This window comes from Platichthys flesus, chromosome 3 (genome assembly GCF_949316205.1).
Source record: "Platichthys flesus chromosome 3, fPlaFle2.1, whole genome shotgun sequence".
Lineage (NCBI taxonomy): Eukaryota > Metazoa > Chordata > Actinopteri > Pleuronectiformes > Pleuronectidae > Platichthys > Platichthys flesus.
In genome coordinates this window covers 9,997,452-10,018,604 of record NC_084947.1, presented here as the reverse complement: position 1 = coordinate 10,018,604, position 21,153 = coordinate 9,997,452, and the positions used below count along the sequence as shown (strand labels likewise).

Sequence of the window (21,153 nt, the reverse complement as noted above, 5' to 3'; positions counted from 1 at the left end):
GTTAAGCTGCATCAATACGAGTTATTATTATATGACCGATTAGTGCAGTTTGCAGGAGTTTAGTGCAAAAAAAATGAATCTATGACCACCATCTAATGTGGACTTTACTTCATTATAACTTTAAAAAAATCAACCAAAACAGCTTTACTTAATAACTTTGTTTTCTGAAAATATATTTATTTACTGACACTAACCTTTAACCCTTTAAAGCCCATTGAAAAGACTGTATATCAGGAAACAGAGCCTTAGAAGTCAATACATTGTAAGCAGTATTGATTATATATCACTATTGTTTCTAATCTTAATTACCTCATGTGTGTGATATGGTGAATGTAAACTGAGCTGTAAAACACACTTCTATATCTCGCGCTTTGTCATGCGTCTCACTCACTCATACTCTTGGGCCACACCCGTCCTCCAATTTAAGATTTCACTAATAAATATTGCGATGCTGTTTTTTCCTATTAATTGTCTGTAATTGACTGACTATAAAATGCTCTCGAATGTCAATAATGTAATGATTTTTAACAATAATAAAGTCAAACCCCCAGCTGTACCTGAGGTGCAGCTGCTTTGCCGTCTGCACAAAGCAGGACTGGTCCGTCTCTTTCAGCACCTCCTGAGCGTAGCCCACCAGACCACTGTTCTCCAACATGCCTTGGTACTCCTCCACCTGGGGAATATCAATACAACACCATTGCGTTATTTAATTCCAGTCAACCTAGCTGCATCTTCTATCCTAGTTACTGCTAAGGATGAGTGATGATGTGTGTATGTCGTAATCAATAGTAACTGAATTCAGTCCTGGTATTTTTATACCTGGGTCTTGAGATGGTTCAGGCGTCGGTTACGAGACTGTTCAATGGATCTGAGCATCTCGGATTTCCTCTCCTGCAGCGTCTCGAACAGACGCTCAAAGTGCTCATTGGCTTGACGCTCTGCTAGTTGGCCATTGTCCTATGAGGAGGAGAGAATGCTGTTATTCATTTGTACAAAGCAAATCAGTCTCTTCGTATATCCCTCCCTGTGTGAATATACTGTCTAAAGTCAGAACTTCTGAGGATGTCTGATGTGAACTGCTCTGACGTCATTGCAGAGCATCTCTATGGACTCTGCCTGGGTCATTTCAACAGATGGATTTTCTTTGTTATTCTGTTGTTCTCTGCCCTTACACAGTCAGGGTCAACATCAAAGTTAAAAAGGCATCATAAGCAAATTGAAACCCAAATATGTGTGGGGGAAACTAGTGAACAAAGCCTGTGTTCTTTGGTTTTGTGTTTTGCATACTGTTTGTTTAATGCCCTTCCTCATTCGCACACACAGACAGACTGGTTTTTAGAAAGCTATGTCAACATTTGTATCCAGTAAGAGGTGATCACAGTAAAAGGATTAACACACCTTTTTATTCTGCTTTCAAAAACCTACAACTTCGTGGGGAATACTAAAATTGGAGATATTAATAGAAGTACTGGGGATTGTCCTTTACAAGGCAGAATAGAGCCCTATAAAAAGGTACATCTAAAAATGAAAAATTAAAGAAGATTCCTTTTGAGTGTAAAATTAACGAGTTATATCTGGGATTGAATACAAGGAGTGTAAATAAGAAAACTAAAAAAAGAGCTCATGACAATAAAAAAGGAACAAGGACAGAAAATGATGCAATTAATGAAAAAGATTTAGAAAAATAAAACTCTAAACTCATAGTATAAAACGTTTGGGATGTAGAGAAGAGGATGTTGGAATGTCGGCAACATGACTTAGCTTGCTCACCTCGGTCTGACTGATGAGCAGCTCAAGATCAGTAATCTGAGTCCTGACCTGGTCCTCTTTGCTGATGAGGTAATGGATACTCTTGGCCAGCTTCTCCTGGTGGGAGAACAGATCAGCATTGAGAGTGCAGTTGGTTTCACATGGTCTTAATATCTGAAGCACGTGCACATCAACACAACACCCAGATGACAAATAATGTGACTTTTGTACACGATCGGGACTCAAGGGACATCTGTTAATAGTGCAAACATGGAAACACCTTTAAAATATGCGTTAGTGTAATGAACAGAGGGATTTAACCGATCCCTACTTATGTGCTCACATTGCCCAGACATCTGCTCCTTCATGACTTAGAGATGTTCTGATAACATTTTCCCTTCTCAATACCAGGAGATTGGATCAACTACTACCAACTCCCATCTGATACCAGTGCATTTAAAGTTTCACAAAAACATACAAAGAAAAATGCCATAGAACATCTTTTAAACATTGAAAATAAAAAAATAAAAAAATGAAATAAGTAAATCATATATAATAGCTTGAAACTGAAGCGCGAGATTACACGCCCCCAAATTGCTCACATTTGAACTAGTTCATGCAAACTCTACACTACTCTACACTTTAACTGATTTGTGTCCAGTTCGTGCGAATCGTTACAGTGACAGTGCATTTCTGTTCAGAGCAACTGAAACTAAAGTACATTCTGAATGACGAAGGTTTCCAGAACAGTTTGGGACATCTGATACGTCTTCCAACAATTTGAAGATACGATGGCCACAAAATCAAGGGGAACAAATGGTCTTATTAAATATTAAGCAGCAAAGTGTTTAGGTCAACGCAGATCAGCAGCTTGAGTTTCAAACACATTGAGTTGCTGAACCACCTTACATCAAGTCCACTGAGCTGGAAACGCTCAATACAGGGAGATTAAATTACTATTCACTATGTGACATAAACATTTCTGTCTTCGATTTTTTTTTGTGTGGCTTAGTAACGTTATAGCAAAAACAACATCTGACAACTCCTGATATTTTTGTCGGTGCATAGATTAACACTCAACCTGATTGAAATCAATTCCACTGATTGGTTTACCACATGCAAGGCCAATCACTTTAAACCCGGTCATCAAGCCTGGGTTTCAGTTTGCAACAAGGACAGACTGATCCAGTCTTACCGCGTGCATGCACACCAGCACAGGTCAGGCATTAATATTACAGCAAGAGATGAGAGATTCAGGGACCAGTCAGTGGGCGGTACAGCACAACTACCCCCCCCCCCCCCCCCCCCCCTTACAGGTGTTGATAAATAGAATAAATATGATGCAACCCTAATCCCGCTGAAGGAAGATATTTAATCATCTCAAAGATATTTTTTCACTTTCAGATTATTCTATGCACTTCTGCAAATCAATTAACGACTGAACTCCAGAGGATCAGTCTGCCTTGAAGGATTCGGTATGTAGACTACAGATAGTTCTAATATACACAAAGATTGACAACACTTTGTTCTATTTAAAACCTACTCAGTAAAAATCACAAAATAGTTGTTATTGGCGGTTTGACAAAGACTGATTCGGCCACATCTCTATGTCAGGCTTTGTTAACATTGTGTTCAAGCTCCGTTTAATCCTTGTTAGCATAAGCCTGTATTGAGTTAGTCATCACAGATAACAAAACAAATTCCAGTGTATTAAACCGACAACCCTAACACACACACACAGTATTAGTTCTCAGAGTGTTACAGTGTCTGATTGTTGCACCTTGAGGATCTTGTAGGCGCTGCTCATGGAGGTGACCTTGTGGTTGGCGTGGGATCCTCCCAGCTTGCAGAGGTGACACACGGGTCGTCTGCAGACCTCGCAGTACATGTTCACCTTCTCCATCTCGTGCTCCGGACACATGAGCACCTGGGATAAGCAGCAGAACGTGAGAGTTCAAATTAGACCAATAAACACATAAGCACATCCGCTTGACAGCAATGTTTGACAGCACAGACCTACTGCATGTGAAACAGGAAGATGGTCAAAACTTTAAAAGTACCCAGACAGTTTTCTGTGAGCCATTTCCTTACGTGTCTAAAAATAGAATTTAAAAATCAGCACTTTTTTACTGCTGGACTTGAGACGGCCGTTTGATCAACAAAGGAAATGAAACAGAAACTCAAAAAGGAAAGGCAGGCAGGTCAGGTTTCCAACAAGACTTGGAAGTGGATCAATGAATCAGAGCTGCATGATCACTTGGACGGACAGAAGACACAACATATAAGGATTTTTTGCAAGATAGGAAGATTATTTTTTTTGATATTTTCGTTGATTTCTCAGAATAATTTGTGGATCTCGTTGGAAAAACAACCTTGCATGTTTGAGAGACTGATTTTTATAAGTGTATGGAATAAAAATCTGCATCTAGTGAATTTAAATGTAGGTTTCCTAAGGGGACTGTTGGGCTTGGCGGAGCTATGTGGTCTATTGAGTATCATTCTAGTTAGATTATGTACGGCGGGAACATATGCCCTAATTTTCTACTGTCTCCTACAAATCATGATCTTACTTTATTAAGACTCATGTGACAACCTATCCCTGGAGAAGGTTCACAGTCCAACTTAATGAACATAATTAGTTACAGATAATTATTGAAAAAGGACTTCAATAAAGATACTTGCCTTGGGCCTAAAGTTGGTCGTGGGGCCGACATACTCGTGCTGAGCTTTGGGTGTCCCCCAGGGGTGGTGCAGCTTGAAGCACTCGTTACAGTAGCTAGCCTTGCAGTCCATGCAGCTCTTCGTCGCCTCCTGCAGCTGCGGAGGCTTGCAGATGTTACACATAATCGCCACTGCGGCGCGGGCGGCCTGGCGGTAGCGCTCGACGATGCTCTCCAGGGTGAAGTTACGGAACAGCATGCTGATGCCCCGCTCGCCGAGTTCGATGTCATGCTGGCAGCCAGGGCATGGGATGGCGGTGACCCGGGGAGTCACTGACCCTCTGCGCCACCCTGGGGACGAGATAGAGCCTGGAGAAGAGCCAGCGAAAGTGGAAAAAGTGAGAAAAGAGAAAGGGCAACATTTCATAGCCTTGAGTCACCCAGTTTCTAATCTTGCCTGAGGCTCTATTGTGACACGTGAACAACAATTTTCTTGGACTTCAAATTAAAGTGAGGGGAAAAAAATTCTAAGAATCTAACATGGGCAGGGGGAAATATGTTCAACTGGGCCAAGTTTCACATAAGCAGCATTACATCATTGGCATTCACTTAAGGCGAGAAAGCCTTTGATGGCCCGAATGAAAAAGTCACGTTTTCACCAATAGAGCCTCAGCATGTCTCCCTTTGTGCTTTATTTCCATAATGACCACTACTCAATAAGAGACGTGGGTGTATGGAGCATCAGATCGAGCAGTCGTCATTCAGGGGTCCAGGAAGAGAGACAATCCAAGTACTGGGGACGAATGAGGAGTGATGGGATACAGGGGTGGTCATGGGGAGGAGAGCATCCTTGGAGCTATTTGGGACTTATGAGAAATCTATTTTATATTTCAAGTCACTCAATATTTTACACAAGTAGTACTAAGTGCTCACAGTGATCTGGACAAAGGAAATTAGTCTAGTTTTAAAAAAAATGGATAAAAAAATAAAAATGACAAACAAGCATTTTTAAATCGAGACACAATTAATGAACTTGAAGTGGAACTGAACCAAAAGTTTGCAAAAATAAAATTCAATTATCATCTCATGTCCAGTTCAATGCACAAACACTTCTATTCACAAGACGACAAAACTCCTCTTAAAGCAGCGCTGCTTTCAAGAGTTCACCACATCATTGTGCTCGTTACTGATGCAGCAGCAGCATCTTAACAAGGCAGCAACATGGGGACACGACGTGCTTACACAAGGTCACATCACAGACGCAAGCAGGGTCTGTAAAACACTGAGCAGACATAGAAAGCCAGCACACGCAGAAAGAAAAGATAAACAATAAGGCTTCACGTTTTTGGGGGACAGGGGAACCGAGGAGTGCTGGATTTATCTCAGTTTTCAAGCCAGTATTTCCACTCCGTTTCCGAGGACCTGAAAATTAAATCAAACACTCCTCAGGTAAGCGAAGATACGTTACAGCTACTGCACTGCAAAACAGCACTTTGCAAAAAAAATAGGTGCAGCAAAGGGGAAAGCAGTGGCAGAACAGCAAACACATAAACTACGTGATGTGAGAAACCATGTGCATGCCGTGTGACGTGAGCAGAACTGAAGATTGTGACAGTGCACGGACAGCTTACGACCTGGAGGAGGAATCCGTCTGATCGGAGAATAAACTGCACTACTGAGTTTGGTTTGCCCTTCCTGTCTGAAGGCCGATGTGAAATTCAAGGTTGTGATGAAATTAATCTGATGATGGTGATGAGGGTGACATGGTCTTGTTAAGACAAGTGAAGTCACTGGATGAAAAGAGAAGCCTCAGCACGTAAACCAATGAAGGATGAAGCCAGTTTCTAACCTGGTGAAGACGCCAGGTACGAGTGTTCACTCATGTGCGTGTCATGTTGGGACTCAGCACAGTGAATCACACTCTGTGGTCAGAACGGCAGGTGTGAGCAAGGAAGAAGCAGACGGGTGCCTGCAGCAAAACGTGTATGTGTGCGTTTGTGTGTTGATTTTGCGGAGCTGCAGAGGGAGGCAGAGTCAAACGCAGAAACTGACGAGTCATTGCAGAGCTGCTGCGCTCTGCCTGTGTAAAAAGGGCTTGGCCTCTCCCCTGCACAAGTCTATAAAGACACAGTTTGATGATTCACCTGATGCAGCATTTATGTTTCAGTCAGTCATGACAGACAAGAACACTTAATTTACACCAATACTCAGCCCATTGATCGTATTCTGAATAAGACATTATTTTGATTTGGATGTTTACAAGGGTCTGCTAATAGAATATGCCATTAGTTATGCTGTTTAGATGTCACAGAGCAGAGTCTGTGATTATGACTCAGGTCAGTACGTCCACTGCGTCATTCAAACTAAGGATATGTGTCATCAAGTAGTTGGTCAATGCCGTCGATGATGCAAAATGCTGTATAAAGTTTAAAAGAGTTTATGACTCAATAAAGATGTTTACATGTCTACATAATGCAACTAACAAATACTTAACGTGTCTTAATTGGAATATCGTTTATTCTGAGATTGACCTTATTATTCCGAATTTAGTTTACATGATAAACCGTCATTAAACCGGGTTAATTTAAGAATATTGGTGTCAATGTGTCTAATAAGGTTCCCGTTAAATGTGATCAGATGTCTGCACAACTGACTGATTATTTTTATAAATACTTAAACTGAATATTTAAAAAGACTCATTGTCCACTTTGTCATTTAATTATTTTTATTTCTAAAGCAAACATAAAAATCTGTGGAATGCATTTGTTTAGGTTTGTTATTAGACAAAAGCTGTGTATTAACATTATCTTCTCCAGAAAATGTTTCCGCATTTTTTTATACAAATATAAAATTTGAATCTAACGTTAATTTAATCGCTGAAAGGCTGGAGAATGTTTAATCGCATAGGGCTTAAAATTACATTGTCACTCATCTTATTTCATTGTTTGCTTTTACAGGTAATAGTTGGATCCTACAGCCATCAATTATTTCAGGAGATGCCACGTAGAGACGCTTCTCTGCGCTTTAAAAATAGAAGATGATGAAAGCCTTTAAACATCCACTGAGCATGTCAAACCCAAGTTGATGCATTCAGAGCAAAAAGAAGAAACTATACTTAGTATTGTTTTACTTGGACAGCAGTCTGACACCTTCAATTCATCATGGCCAAAACGATTACAGACGCTGAAACAGGTCTGAGCTCTCATAAACTGTTTCTCAAAAGCGATGATTGTTAAGTGAAGGGTAAACAGCAGCCTGAAGCCACAAAGATACCAATCAGAAAAAGCCAGTTAAGAATCTTAGCAAGCCCAAACATATTGTAGGTTTTCCCTCAGAGTGTGTACGTGAGTGTAACTCTTAAACAGAGACCTTCAGTTCTCCGTCGCTATGAAGCTGCTTTAGTTCCCTTCATGTTTTACTAATTTACTGAATGCAAAGCTTAGCTATAGTGCACAAACACGTAACACTTCAACTCCTAGGAAACATCCACTTTGAAAAAGAGTCCTTTCACTTGCTCCCTGTCAAGGACTCTAACTCCTATTAACTCTTGCTCGTCCTTCTTTCCTCCATCCCGCTCTTGTTGGCCTCCAGATCATCGCTTTAATGTTTTTACTGTTCCGCCCTCTTTTTCTTTTACTGCTTTTATTAACCATCTTGAATGCCAAAGTTTTTTCAAGAAATGGCAGATGAGTATTGCCTGAAGCATTTTGCTTCTTTTTTTTTTCCCACACCATCTTTGGGAATCTGGGTTTCTATCCTTTTAATAAATCACTCAACTTTTATGCTCAGAGGATGTTTTTTGAAAGTGGTACATGCCATTTTGCTATAATTACCTAAAATTAAGTGTTTTACAAAAGCTTAGTCTTCTTTTCAACTTGAGATCCAGCGAAAAGAATAACGCTCGTGAAAAATAAATCGTTTTAAACCCAACAGGTGGCGTGAGTTTGTATGGTCATGTAGAGAAAAGGGTAGAACCAAACTAGGGTTTCACAGGGGTTCTGGTAACACTGTACTCACTACAGCTATTCAAAACACGGAGCCCGCGTCTACCTCGACTTCCAAGCGACCTTCGCACTGTGGCTGCAAGCAATGAACAGAGAAGTGAGGTGAGACCAACAAGAAAAATGAAACAATGCATAACGTGGAGTGAGGTGTGAAACCATTTTTTTGAAAAACATCATGACACTGGAGAAAAAGACAACTGAAAAGTAAAATAAGAAAACTTGCAATTCCAAGTTAAATACAAAACAGTGTGTTTAAAATACATACAGTCAGTGACAAGTACAATTAATCCTTGACATTTACAGTCGACATTCAAGCACAAAGCCATGAAACAAAAAAAAAGTACTTAACAGGTTTTAGGATTAAAACTGGTTGGGAGGAATGAATGCAATAAGACTGAAATTTCTAATAAAGGAATAGTTTGGCATTTTTGAAAATGCAAATATTCGAGAGTTAGATGAGGACAAAACCACTCTGATGTCTGTGCGCTGCTGAAACTAGACCCAGGAGATATTTGCTTAGTCATTAAATTAGCATCAAGACTGGAACAGCAAAATTGGCTCAGTCTGAAGGTGAAAACATCCCAGCAGCGCCACTCCCGGGCTTTTACAGTGCAGTGTTTGATTCACTAAAGCTATCCTCTTGAACATGCAGCTTTAGCCTCAGGCTTTAATCATGATAATGTAGGTGTGGTCATCAAGTGCACATGTAAGGCCCCTACACATGTCTTGAAACAGTTCACCTGGAAATATTAAAGTTACAGGTGATAAACGGGTTGGATTTCTGATTGAAATTTGGTTTGTTTCGCCTACAACTACATTCATGCTCATACATTTTAAAATGGCATTTTACAACTAAAACAACCATCATGCAGAAAAGTGTTTTAGCTACTTAGATATTCACTTGACCAAAGCTACAGCTTTTAGGTGATTAATAAGTAGATGTTGTTACATACATGAGTGGTAACAATCTTTAAACGTTGAAAGCGTAAGAAAGCTTAAATGCCAAACTGTTCCTTAATGAGAACTTTCACCAAATTAAAAGTGCACTTGTCAAGGATTAGCTGTACGTAAATGCACTCTGCCCCGTTTGAGCCCCAGTAACATAAAAGATGGAGTTAATGGAGTTTCAGTTTGCTTCCCCTGCCCCAGCACAGCAAGGCTCGTCCGAGCTGCACACTGATAAATATAGCCTTAAGTCTTTTCTGTCTCTCTCTTCACCTAATCCCTCATTCATTCCCAACAGTCAGGTTGTGTCACCATGACTACCAGTGATCCGATCTCCCAGTGTTAAGGGCAGTCGGCAGAAATGCTTTGGCGTTCTGTTCCTGAGATAAGGTTCATAACGTCCTTTAAAAAGCATCTTAAATATTCTTATGCTTTATAATCTGCTCAGTAAATGCACTTAACAAAAAGGAACAAATTTGCCTGATAATCCCAAAGGGAATTCCAGCTCTGCATGATCCTTTAGGAGTTCATGTTAAAAGGACAGAGGCTGGAGACACTACATTAAAATCAAGTTCAAGTGACTAAAAAAAGATTGTGCATGAATTTACATGAAGTCCGAGTACAGGAGCTGCCCTTGTGTACAAACTGGCGGGAGATTTGTTTACTCAAAAGCAGGATTTGATTATTTCCTGAGTCAACAGACGCCGTCCTGCCAGTGAAGAATGAACTCATTCAGGTTGAGGGGGGGTGAGTCTGAATGAGAGAAGCTGTGTTTGAGAGCCCAGTCGCTGTGGTTCTGAACCCTGGCTGAAAAACTCCCGTCACTGTACTCTGGGGATCCTTTCAGCCTCGGGTTCACATTCTCAGTGTTGCTCCCAGGTTACTTGGCGTCCGGGTGAAATGATACCAGGTAGCACCAAATCACTTGCTGTGTCCCAAATCCATACTAAACAGTAGTGTGTGAGCTAGTTTGAAGTAACAAGATTTGTACTAACACGAAATTATACAATGCTTGTTTAATTGTGCATACAGATTGCAGTAAGTATATATTGTTAGTTTCCCGGTATGAAAACACAAAGTCAAAAACTGCTAACATTAAGTGTCGTATGGATTTGAGCACTTAGAACCTAAAAATGTTAAAAATAAAACATTTGAAGTCAATGATATAGCAGCTATTTGTTTCCCACTTCCATTAGACACAATTATATGCAGCTTCTACAAGACTAAATCCCAGTATTGCTTTTGCACAGAGAACAAAATAGTTTTGAAAAAAGAAGCTATATGTGCAAATCACCAGCATTAATTGCTAGTAAGAGCTTTGTGCATTGCAGTGCAGACTAACAGTAAACTCCAAATCATGTTTTTTAGCAGGCACACTGTACATTAAACTTGGTTGTTTCACTTTCCAGTAAACATAATCTTCTTAGGATTAGTACGTGGTATGGAAGTTGGACTCAGCTCTGGGGCCTCATGTATAATCTCTGCATGGACACAAAGTTTGGATCCCAAAACAAACAGGAGAATGTTCGCACCTGTACATAAACCCTGACTTCTAGTGAGACGGAACTCCTTCAATTATTTAGGACATGGGCAAAATCTCATATCAAATTCCATGCTCCTGACACTGATGGTCAATTGTGGAGTGAACCGCAGCTGTTGAATTGCGACAATGTCCCAGGATTCTGAAAGGTTTGGCAGCATGAATAAACTGGCTCCTTTTCCCCTCAACCATGTTAATGAGGCTAAATTATCACCATTGTTTGAACAAATCTGCAGAAACGTCAAAAAGCATTAATTAAAAAAGCATTATTGCAGAAGAGAACAATTATGCACTGCACTGGAGACACTGTGGTGGCTAATATAGACACACTCTCAGATCGTCTACCACCTGAACATATGGATTGTGTAAATTAGCAAGTCTTTAAATAAATCCAGTCACAGCCCCAGCACATTCAAAAACCTCCATTTTTGTGTCAGAAATATGAATAGTCTTGCTTTCCTCTCGTTTTTGCCACGGTTCAACCCAAGTGATCCTATGCACCATTTTATAAATGAGGCCCCTTATAAAGAACATCTTTAGTGAAACGTCCTGTAAACCAAAGCTCTCTGTAAAGCAGCACTGTACCTCCATGCTATTTAAGGTTTAGACATGAACCTGCTGAAGATCGGCTGCAGCAGCGCCATACGTTTTGCAGATAACTTAAAAAGAATGTGACAAGTTAATTTAGCAACCTGTCCACCGAACCACAGCTTTACCCTCACTCCAGCTCAGTTCAAACACATCTACACCTGAATATCTGATTAAAGATCAAGTGGAAATGATAGACACTTCTCTCTCTTCTAAAAACATTTTCCAACGAATACATAAGCCCCTGCATGATTGAGGGTGGTATTTGATGCCCCTGGGCCACAAGAGACAGACAATGGAGACAATCAGGCTTTGCGGGAGCTTGTCAATATGTCTTTTCTCCCGGTAGACAAGAGTACAGCTTGTCAAGTTTGTCTGCTGGCTCATTAATAAAGCCTGTAAAAACAGACGGGATTGAAAGAAAGCTACTGACTGACAATGTCTTGCCTGAGAGGTAAAGTTATCAAATTTTCTAATGGGTGCTGGAGTTTATCTAGGACAGGAGGGAGGAGGGGCGGCGTCTGCCCTGCAATAAAACCCACACATCATACAATAGTGCTTTTTTAGTCTTGCTCCATTTCCATGAGCTTATTCATTTAAATTTGCATTAGCTATAGGTTCATGAAAATATATTTTTCACCATGGCACTACCTTTTATATGTCTGAGGGCACTGAGAATAGCCTTCAGTTCTTACAACATATTTTCTGATATGAGAGAATGTTTTTAAAGCTCCCTCTCTATAAAAGGTCATTTCCAGGCTCAGGCCACTGAAACCTGTTGAGAGCAGCAGCTGAGATGACATCAGAGCTAAAAAACTGAAGCTGCGGGAATTCAGAGGAAGACAATAAAACAGGAAGCTGACATTACTGACTACTATAACTTCCTTTGTCTGAAGCTATCGCAAATGGCTACAGACCCGTTTGATAGATGCACTTCCTGTAACGCAATAGCCTGATTATTAGCCTCAATCACCTCATGTAACACACCTTAAGATAGTCGGGCTGACGGCCCACAGTCCCTGCTAATGCCTCAACACACCATTGTGAAATGCTTTTAACTTTGGAGGATCCCGGTCCCTGCACCAATCTGTTCCCGATAAATCCCCGCCTGCAAAGAACACAGAGGGAATAAATGTTTGTGTTTCCTTACCCCGAGACCCACCTGATCTCACAAGCCTGTCCAGCCTCTCCATGGAGGGGGAGGGCACCCTGGACCTGGGGCTGCCCGGCATGGAGCACTCGGAGCCGGCATCGAAAGAGTCGTCATAGTTCAGCTGCAGCAGCTCCCTGACACACTTGTGGCAGACGCTGTGCTGACAGGGCAGGATCAGCGGGTGGGTGAACAGCTCCTTGCAGATCGGGCAGATCAGCTCCCTCTCAATGTTTTTGATCGGCACCTGGTGACGGAGATGTGGTTAATGAAATGTGTTGTATATGCCCCGGCTGGGTCTGGGCAATAAAGCAATATGAACTGGAGTGGAACTCAGTAGAGCACAAACCTCTGCTAAGGCCCCAATAGCAAATTCAAATCAGGCTACACCACACTGCACTCGTCAATACCACCCCCACCCCCACCACCCAATGAATAATTTCGAACTCACAATGTGAAAGAAAGGGCTCCAAATCCAATGCTGGATCCAAACCAAAATCCAAAGGGTTTTTCCCTGACTCATACTGCATCCCTCCAACAAGTTTCTTGGTATTCCGCAGAGTAGTTTTTGCACTATCTTGCTTATAAACAAACATTCAAACCGACAGGGCTGAAAACATATTATCCAACAGCAATATATGTTAAAACTACAACCTTCACTCAAAGATCAGTCAACTAAAATAATGAGACATTTATCCTGATAGTTATTGATATCGGCCTAATGTTTTTTGTCTTGATATCCTTTTCGGCCTCAATGTCCAGCGACAGTTGTTAAATTGCATTAAATTGACCCAACTCCTTTTAAAAAGAAAACCCAAAGGAGCAGAAGGTGAACACGGGTTTCAGTGTTTGGTGGAAGGACACAGCTTTCTTTGATCGTAAGAACAACAACCTATTATTAACAGATCTTTAGATGAACCTAAAACAGACCTTTTGTCTTCTCTTCAAGCTGTGAAACAACATTTTGCTGTGTCAGGAGAATAAAAAGGGCCTATAAAAAATATTATTCATTCTACATTCAATGGTAGTGAGAAAACCCACCGGTGGATACCCAACAACATCCATACACTGAGTCTTTAGCATGTTTCTAATACATTACATAAGAGCAGATTATGTCCGGCTAAATATAGACTTTAACAGTGAAACAGCAGCTCTCGTTTTGGAAAACGTTTGTCCACAGATCCAGGAACAGAACCTGTGGTCACATTATTCAAGGGGCTCAGTCATCTCAGGTGGGAATCCTGCCTGTGTTGGCAGTTTTTAAAAACCTGGTTCAAACTTTTTTTTCACCATTGTACCACCATTATATTGTATTTGACAAATTCAAATTCCTTATTTTTTTTAATTTTATACAGATTTTTAAAACTATTTTGTCCTCCTATTTCGTCCAACTCTTTTATTCCACTGTTTTAATCCATTTCATTTTGCTCGTCATTTATTTGAACGTGTCCTTTCTGGTTTTAAATAGTTTTTTTTTTACTTTTAACTTAGTTTTCTTGACACCTTGTCTCTGGTACTTGTTTCTCTTGTCTCTTTAAAGTCCCTGCACGGCCCCTCGACTCCACCTGTGAGTGAAACCTGCTAAATGAATACATTCGTGTCGCACTAACGTGAGAGAAGCGGCTGCACACGTGTTAAGGGACAATAAGCAGAGAGTTGGAGGAAGTTAAGACAGAAAGAGGCAGTTTGTCCTCAGACTGAAACAATGAGTGGACTCGGCGAGGAGGACGCACCGCTCCACAACTCCACCGAGCACACAGTCACTTTAACAATGTCGGCACGCAGCTGTGGCACAACAATGACGAAACCTAAAGACAAACTACTTTTTTTTTTAATCATCTTCCCCCCACGAACTCCACGAATCCTCCCCGGCTCGCGCTTGACTTACCGCCGCAGTGCCGCTGCTGCTGCTTCGCCTCTTCTCCGCGGACATGCTGAGGGAGAGAGAGTAAAAGCCTCCCGCTTCCTACACGGAATTACCCGAGGACTTTTTTTAGTGTCTGTGTGTTTTGGTTCTCGTCCAGAAACACCAGCGCAACTTCTGTGGGAGCGGAGCCGGAGATGCCGACTGGACGGCGGAGGGATTTTAAATAGAGAGACGCAGCTGCTGGGAGGGAGAGGGAGGGTGAGAGAGAGAGAGCGAGCGAGAGAGGGAGGGAGGGAGAGAGAGAGAGCTGTAGTGAATCAGCAGCCCATTCAACACACACACACTGACAGTCACTCAAACACACACAGGGGGTGGAAAGACAACAGGAGTGTGAGAAGGAGAGAGAGAGAGAGAGAGAGAGAGACAGAGAGAGAGAGAGAGAGAGAGAGAGAGAGAGAGAGAGAGAGAGAGAGAGAGAGAGAGAGAGAGAGAGAGAGAGAGAGAGAGAGAGCTGTAGTGAATCAGCAGCCCATTCAACACACACACACACTGACAGTCACTCAAACACACACAGGGGGTGGAAAGACAACAGGGGGGAGTGTGAGAAAGAGAGAGAGGGAGAGAGAGAGAGAGAGAGAGAGAGAGAGAGGAGGGGAGGGGGGTGGTCTCCATAGAAACTGCTGCTGCTGCTGCTGCTTTCAAGTGCTCCACGTAAACTAAATTTACGTTCCTAATCCAACGGTATTTGCTTCCAACAGGCACCGGTTTGAATGTGGTCCCGAGAGACATCAATATGTAAGAAAAGATTCAAGCCTGGATGGTATTTACAGATGGACGACATGGCGTTTGCTGCACTAAAGCGGACGCAAAGCGTCTGTATCGCCCCCTGGTGGCCGTCTGCAGTATGAGTCCTAAATCCCACCTCATGTATAAGAAATACAAACACTTTAACATACAGCAAGTTGAAAGTAGGCGACTCATATGACAGAACCCATCTTTGAGATAATTAGTTTTGATGTGTAATTTAACTTTTTTTGTCCCAACCACTGATATGGAGGAGATCAAACCAGACAATGTGGGTAAACATGTAAACAAGAAATGACATTTGCTCCCCTAAAATGAAACCAAAGTGTCTAGATTGCCCCCTGGTGGCTGGCTGCAGAATTGGTCGTAAATCCTGCCTCTTCCATGCTAGTGGTTGGGACATCAGAGTTACAGTACACATTGAACTAATTCGGTATGTTTGAAAGGTGTCTGTCAGATTAGAACGTTGACTTTTTGACAAATTGATGTATGTTTATGTTTTCACGTATCAGAGTTTGGTTGTTATCAGTGGCAGATCTTGGATTTTTAGTGGCCAAACATTCAAGCACGATTCTGGATTCAATAAAGTGCACATTTAAGTCAAAGCCACACATCATGAAATACATTTTGAAAATTGTTCCTAGTTCATACACATTGTGTACTTCAAACAAGATCAGAAAGCAAAAGTTTCAAACAGTCATAACTGTCATATTTATTGTTTGTGTTGATAGTAAGTGAGTAATTTGTATTTTTTTTCTGACTACAGACAGAACAGGGGGACGTCAGGGGAAACTTAGAATTCAGCCAGGCTAGTGGCCCCTGGAGGAGTGGGTATATCAGTGGTACTTTGCCTCCACAGCTCCATCCCTTGATTGTGCAACTCCACAGACTCACAAGATGGCAACAATCACATTCGATAGCTTGGCTTCATTTCTGGATTTTGGAGCTGCATCTTCCATCTTTATATCCAGTCTATGGATCAACCAGCTCTTATTGTTCTTTATTGTTTGAGTTTAAGCAAAATGTTCACGGGTTATCATGCCAATCTTTAGAATGTTAGCTATCCAATTTATTGTTATTAGTACAGCACCAAATCCCAACATGCATTATCTCAAGGCACTAATCACAGTAAGGTCGATACCTTAAAATATATAGAAACCATGACATTTGGACTATGAGCAAACACACAAAAATATCTCCCCTTTCTTAGAAATAAACATCCAGCAGAACCAGAGTGAGTGTGATTAGACATCTGTCTCGACCGGTCGGGTTGAAAAGACAGAAATGGTGGAGAGAGGAGAGGTGGGTGGAGAGGAAGAGGGGACAGGAACAGATGTGTAACTGTTGTTTTCGGTATGTTCACTGTAGGTTATTGGTAGCATGCTAACATTGCTAATCACCATGTCTTTGCTCACGTAAAAATGGGAGGGTTCTGAAAACACTGCTATGTGGTAGGTTGTTTCTCTTGATAAAAATAACAGACTTTAGTAAAAGATGGAATTTTTAACTCTTGTCTTTTGACCATCTTTTCTTCTCAAACCCAATTGCCTTCAGAGTAGAACAATGCAATTGGGCCTAATGGGACTGAATCAGTACTAAAACTATGAGGTTAAAACATAACGTCTGAAGTTTAACAATAAATCTTTTTTTATATTTATATAAAATTTGGTAGCTATAGGTTTTCAAGAGTCTCTGGTCCAACAGTGAGCAACCGTGCCCGCCCCCTCACAAGAGGTTTCTATACATAACAAAAGGGGCCCGTGAAAGCTACGACTTCTGGTCACTTTACATTCACCATTCTATTAATGTCTGATCCATTATTAAAGGAGATTTATTATCTGCTAGTCACTTGCAGCAGTGGCCATGTAAAGATCTGCAGTTCATTTAATTGCACACTGGGCCTCCCATCAGGTCAACCTGACAGTGTTCGGGTTAAAGAACAAAATGGACCATGAAACGTCTTTTGGGGAGTTTTGGAAGGGAGCTGCAATTCATTTGCTTTGTAAATTATAGCTTATAGCGCATAATGAATGGAGTGAAATGTTTGAACTATTCTACTAGCCCAGACGCCACTGAGGGCACTGCAGACATCTTTCTGTTGAGTCATTTGTTGCCTAAATACAATGTAAGGTTTCAGTAAATAACAGAGGTCCTATTTACTTTTAGATTTCTATCTTATATCTCCTTCTGCAACTGTTTTCAAACAATCGCTCAAACATCCTTATTGCTCAGAAACATGTAAGTGTTTGAGTAAAGAGTAAACCTCGTTGCTGACTGTGCCATAGAGGCCTGATTCTAATTTTAAAATACCACTGAGTTCAGCAACTTTGGCCGGGCCAGTGAATCAATCGTGTGCACAGTCATTTAACACATGAAACACACACACACCACAGCACATACAAGCTTGGCTGAATGTGGGAGCTTGTGCTAGCAGGGGAGCTGCATTTCAACACGTCCTGTCAGACTGCAGTAGGTGAAAAGGGTAAAGACCTCCTCCCCATGGAGACACACACACACCTCCTTGGTAACCGGGTGCCCTGGCTCAACTACGCAGCTGCTGTCAAGTGTCCCACATACTGACAAGAGTCTGTGATCCAGCCTGCAGCGCTATCGAACTACCAACACACGCAGCGACCGAGCCTCTAATTAAACTCTTTATGTTCACGTTTTCTCCTCTCCTAAGAATAGAAGGGAAGCTTATGCCTTAAAGCCACAAAGCTCTGACACAAAATAGAATGGAGAATGGATGAGTCTGTGTAAACCAAAAACCCTCAGATCCTCTTACCACATCGGAATACAGTTAAAGTACGATAAGTGCTTAATAATATCATGTTAAACAATATAACTGCTATAAATATATGAGATTACATCAATTCTGTGGCATAGTGTTGGCATTAATCGAGACCCGCAGCTGACAATAGATTAGAATAGAGCAGAATAGAACGATATTACTATAGTATCATAGTATTACTTCATATTACAATAGTCTATGATGTATAGGCTAAATGGTTGGAAAAATTGAAATCCACCCAATTTATTCATACAATTGAAACCATTTTTTATAGCATAGAAATGAATAGAATAGAATATGATTTTGTTTGATATATTTTTACTTTATATTACAAAATAAGATCATGTAAAATACAGGCTGAAATGTTAATATATTTTTCAATGTATTAAATAGGTTTTAATATAATTACAATGGACGAGGCATGCACTTAACTGTTGGCCTTAATATGTTTATAGAATAGAATAGAGTAGAATAGAATAGAATAGAATAGAGTAGAGTAGAGTGGAGTGGAGTAGAGTGGAGTAGAAAAGGTTTGGATATAGACTCATGGTCATTCAACTGAAAATGTCCTCAGTCAGATGATGTTGCAATATCAGAATATAGGTATTAAAAATGCATGTATTAATCAAAGAAGAATACAACAGAACAGATTTTCCTAAAGAGCCTTTTATGAATGTATATTTTAAATGGAAGCTTAATTAGATGTTGTATTAGCAGAGGCTTGTACATTAAACTGTGAGACTATAGACACGTCATGCAACAGAAAACACCCTCTGTCAGATGATGTGGCAATATCAGGATATATATACAGTGAATAATGTCTAAAGAATAGAATAAAATTAAATCGATTTTTTACAATGATGTTGTAACTTCACAATATAAGCTGATGTTATATGAGGTGAAATGGAGCTCACTTGAATTGAATAGGTTTCAAAGGGGAATCAGACTGTATATCGGACTATAGACACATTCAACAGAAAACACCCTCAGTCAGATCTTGTGACAATATCACAATATATCTAGTAAATTATGGTTGAAGAATAGAATAGAATAGAATAGAATAGAACACAATAGGCAGAGGTGTGGGTTTGTTCTCATCCCTCTCCTCTCCTCTCCGTCCCCTGACAGCTCTGCAGGCCGACGCGGCGCTGCTGATCTCGGGCACATGTTGACACACAGACCGCTGCTGTCAAAAGAACCGTAAATCATCCGCTGATGTGTGTGTGGGGGGGGGGGACTCACTCACCTCGCCTCGCTCGATCCGCTCCACGATGCTGGCGAACTCCGTCATGTCCTCAGAGTCCGACATGGTTACAGACGATGATGGTGATGCTGCTGCTGATGGAGGTGATGGTGATGAAGATGCGGATATTAAAATGTGGAGGAACACAAACAGGCAGCCTGGGTCAGCGCCTCACAGCTTCACACAGAAAGGTGAGGTGACGTGAAGCGAGAGAAGCTGCTCCTCAGACCACATCCCATCTCCTCTCTCCCCTCCCTCTCTGCTATGTGTGTGTCTCTGTGTGTTTGTGTGTGTGTGTGTGTGTGTGTGTGTGTGTAGTCTACGGTACATGCGCCGGCGACCAATTTTGTTTTAGCTGGCCTCGTCTTGGAGGGAAAACTCCTCCCTCGCCTCCTCGGCGCACTCTCCCATCTCCCTCCTCGTCCCTCAGCGGTGATGTCTCCGCGCACACAGCCCTTTGTATCCTCGTCATCTGTCACCCACCAGTCCGCGTGCAGGGAGAATGGATCCTGGTTTTATACATCGCTCTCTGCAGGAACAATTATAATCATGTCAGTCTGAAGATTAGAGGGGGGAGGGGGGGGGGGGTCCTAAATCTAATAGTGACACGTCCAGTTAAGTTTACGCACACACACATGTGGCCTGTTTACGCATCGCTGGCGACGCGCTCACGTGCGCATATGGTACTGTACTCTATATCTATCCCTCCCTCCCTCTCTTTATTCATCCCTCCCTCTATCCATCCATCCGTTTGTCTGTCTGTCTGTCTGTCTGTCTGTCTGTCTGTCTGTTTGTCTGCCATCCATCCATCCATCCATCCGTTTGTCTGTTTGACTGTCATCCATCCATCTAGCTATCCATCCACCCATCCATCCATCCATCCGTTTGTCTGTTTGACTGTCATCCATCCATCTAGCTATCAATCCATCCATCCGTTTGTCTGTCTGTCTGTCTGTCATCCATCCATCTGTCAATCTTCCCATTTGTCCATCTATCTGTCTGACTGTCATCCATCCAAGTGCTGTATTACTTCTTGTGTTATTTGTCATTGTATGCTGTTGTTGTTATTGTTGTTGGGGGAAGAGGTTCTGGAGCAGTTGCCTCATGAATGTGACAGATTCCGATCGCCTTGTTTCAGGCCTGAGCCGGAATGTGAGGCGCGGCATGTGCGAGGCCGGATTAGGTTCCCTGTTTTTTAATTTTTTTCTGGCAATGCCACTTGTTCCGCGTCACCAGATGGCTTCATGCTGACGTATTCCACCCCATTGAGCACGTGGAGGGGAGGCGGGAGGAGGAGGGGGGGGGGACGCACTGGCAGACTGACAAAAACAACTCATCTCAGCAGCTGAGCAGTGTTTCCAAAAGCTCCAGAACACTGGGGCTATCATCACTGTTAACTGGCCCCAGTAGAAGCACATGGTTCCATTTGGGAAAAGCTGCAGAGCTGAACAGTAACAATAACTGTCACGATATCATTTCCATCAATGGCGACATCATCACATTACAACAGGTCTTTAACAGTTTTTTCTTTCCCATAGTTTGTGCAGAATTGACCTTTTATTTAACAAAATGAGATCCTCATGTCGGTACAAGAAAGTCAGAGCATCACCAAGTTCACAATTTACGATTCATTATCTGGGACCCATGAACGTCTGAGCCAGATTTCATTCTGGCTGGTTTTAATTCTCCTACGTCATCAAGGAGAGAAAGTCAATGCTGATTGTAAATGTTAGTCAATAATTAAGGAATTTAAATATACTCTTGGGTCAAAGATGAGCCGAGTGCTGCTGTGTAATATCTGCAATGACACAT

The 21,153-nt window shown here is 41.6% G+C and overlaps 1 protein-coding gene across 2 annotated transcripts in view; it reads right to left on the bottom strand.

Moving 5' to 3' along the window:
* Positions 1–19,541, bottom strand: part of trim36 (tripartite motif containing 36) — a 32,611-nt gene extending 13,070 nt beyond the window's left edge. The window contains exons 1-8 of one of the 2 annotated variants that reach the window (XM_062381983.1): positions 19,345–19,541; positions 12,649–12,883; positions 5,751–5,831; positions 4,432–4,778; positions 3,530–3,676; positions 1,771–1,866; positions 820–957; positions 558–673 (exon numbers count right to left, since the gene is read on the bottom strand). In XM_062381983.1, coding sequence (XP_062237967.1) covers positions 558–673; positions 820–957; positions 1,771–1,866; positions 3,530–3,676; positions 4,432–4,778; positions 5,751–5,831; positions 12,649–12,883; positions 19,345–19,407 — 1,223 coding nt within the window. In that variant the 5' untranslated portion in view covers positions 19,408–19,541. Of the gene's footprint in view, positions 1–557; positions 674–819; positions 958–1,770; positions 1,867–3,529; positions 3,677–4,431; positions 4,779–5,750; positions 5,832–12,636; positions 12,884–19,344 lie in introns of both variants that reach the window. The other variant, XM_062381982.1, reaches the window with a different exon arrangement.
* Positions 19,542–21,153: the final 1,612 nt, after the last annotated feature.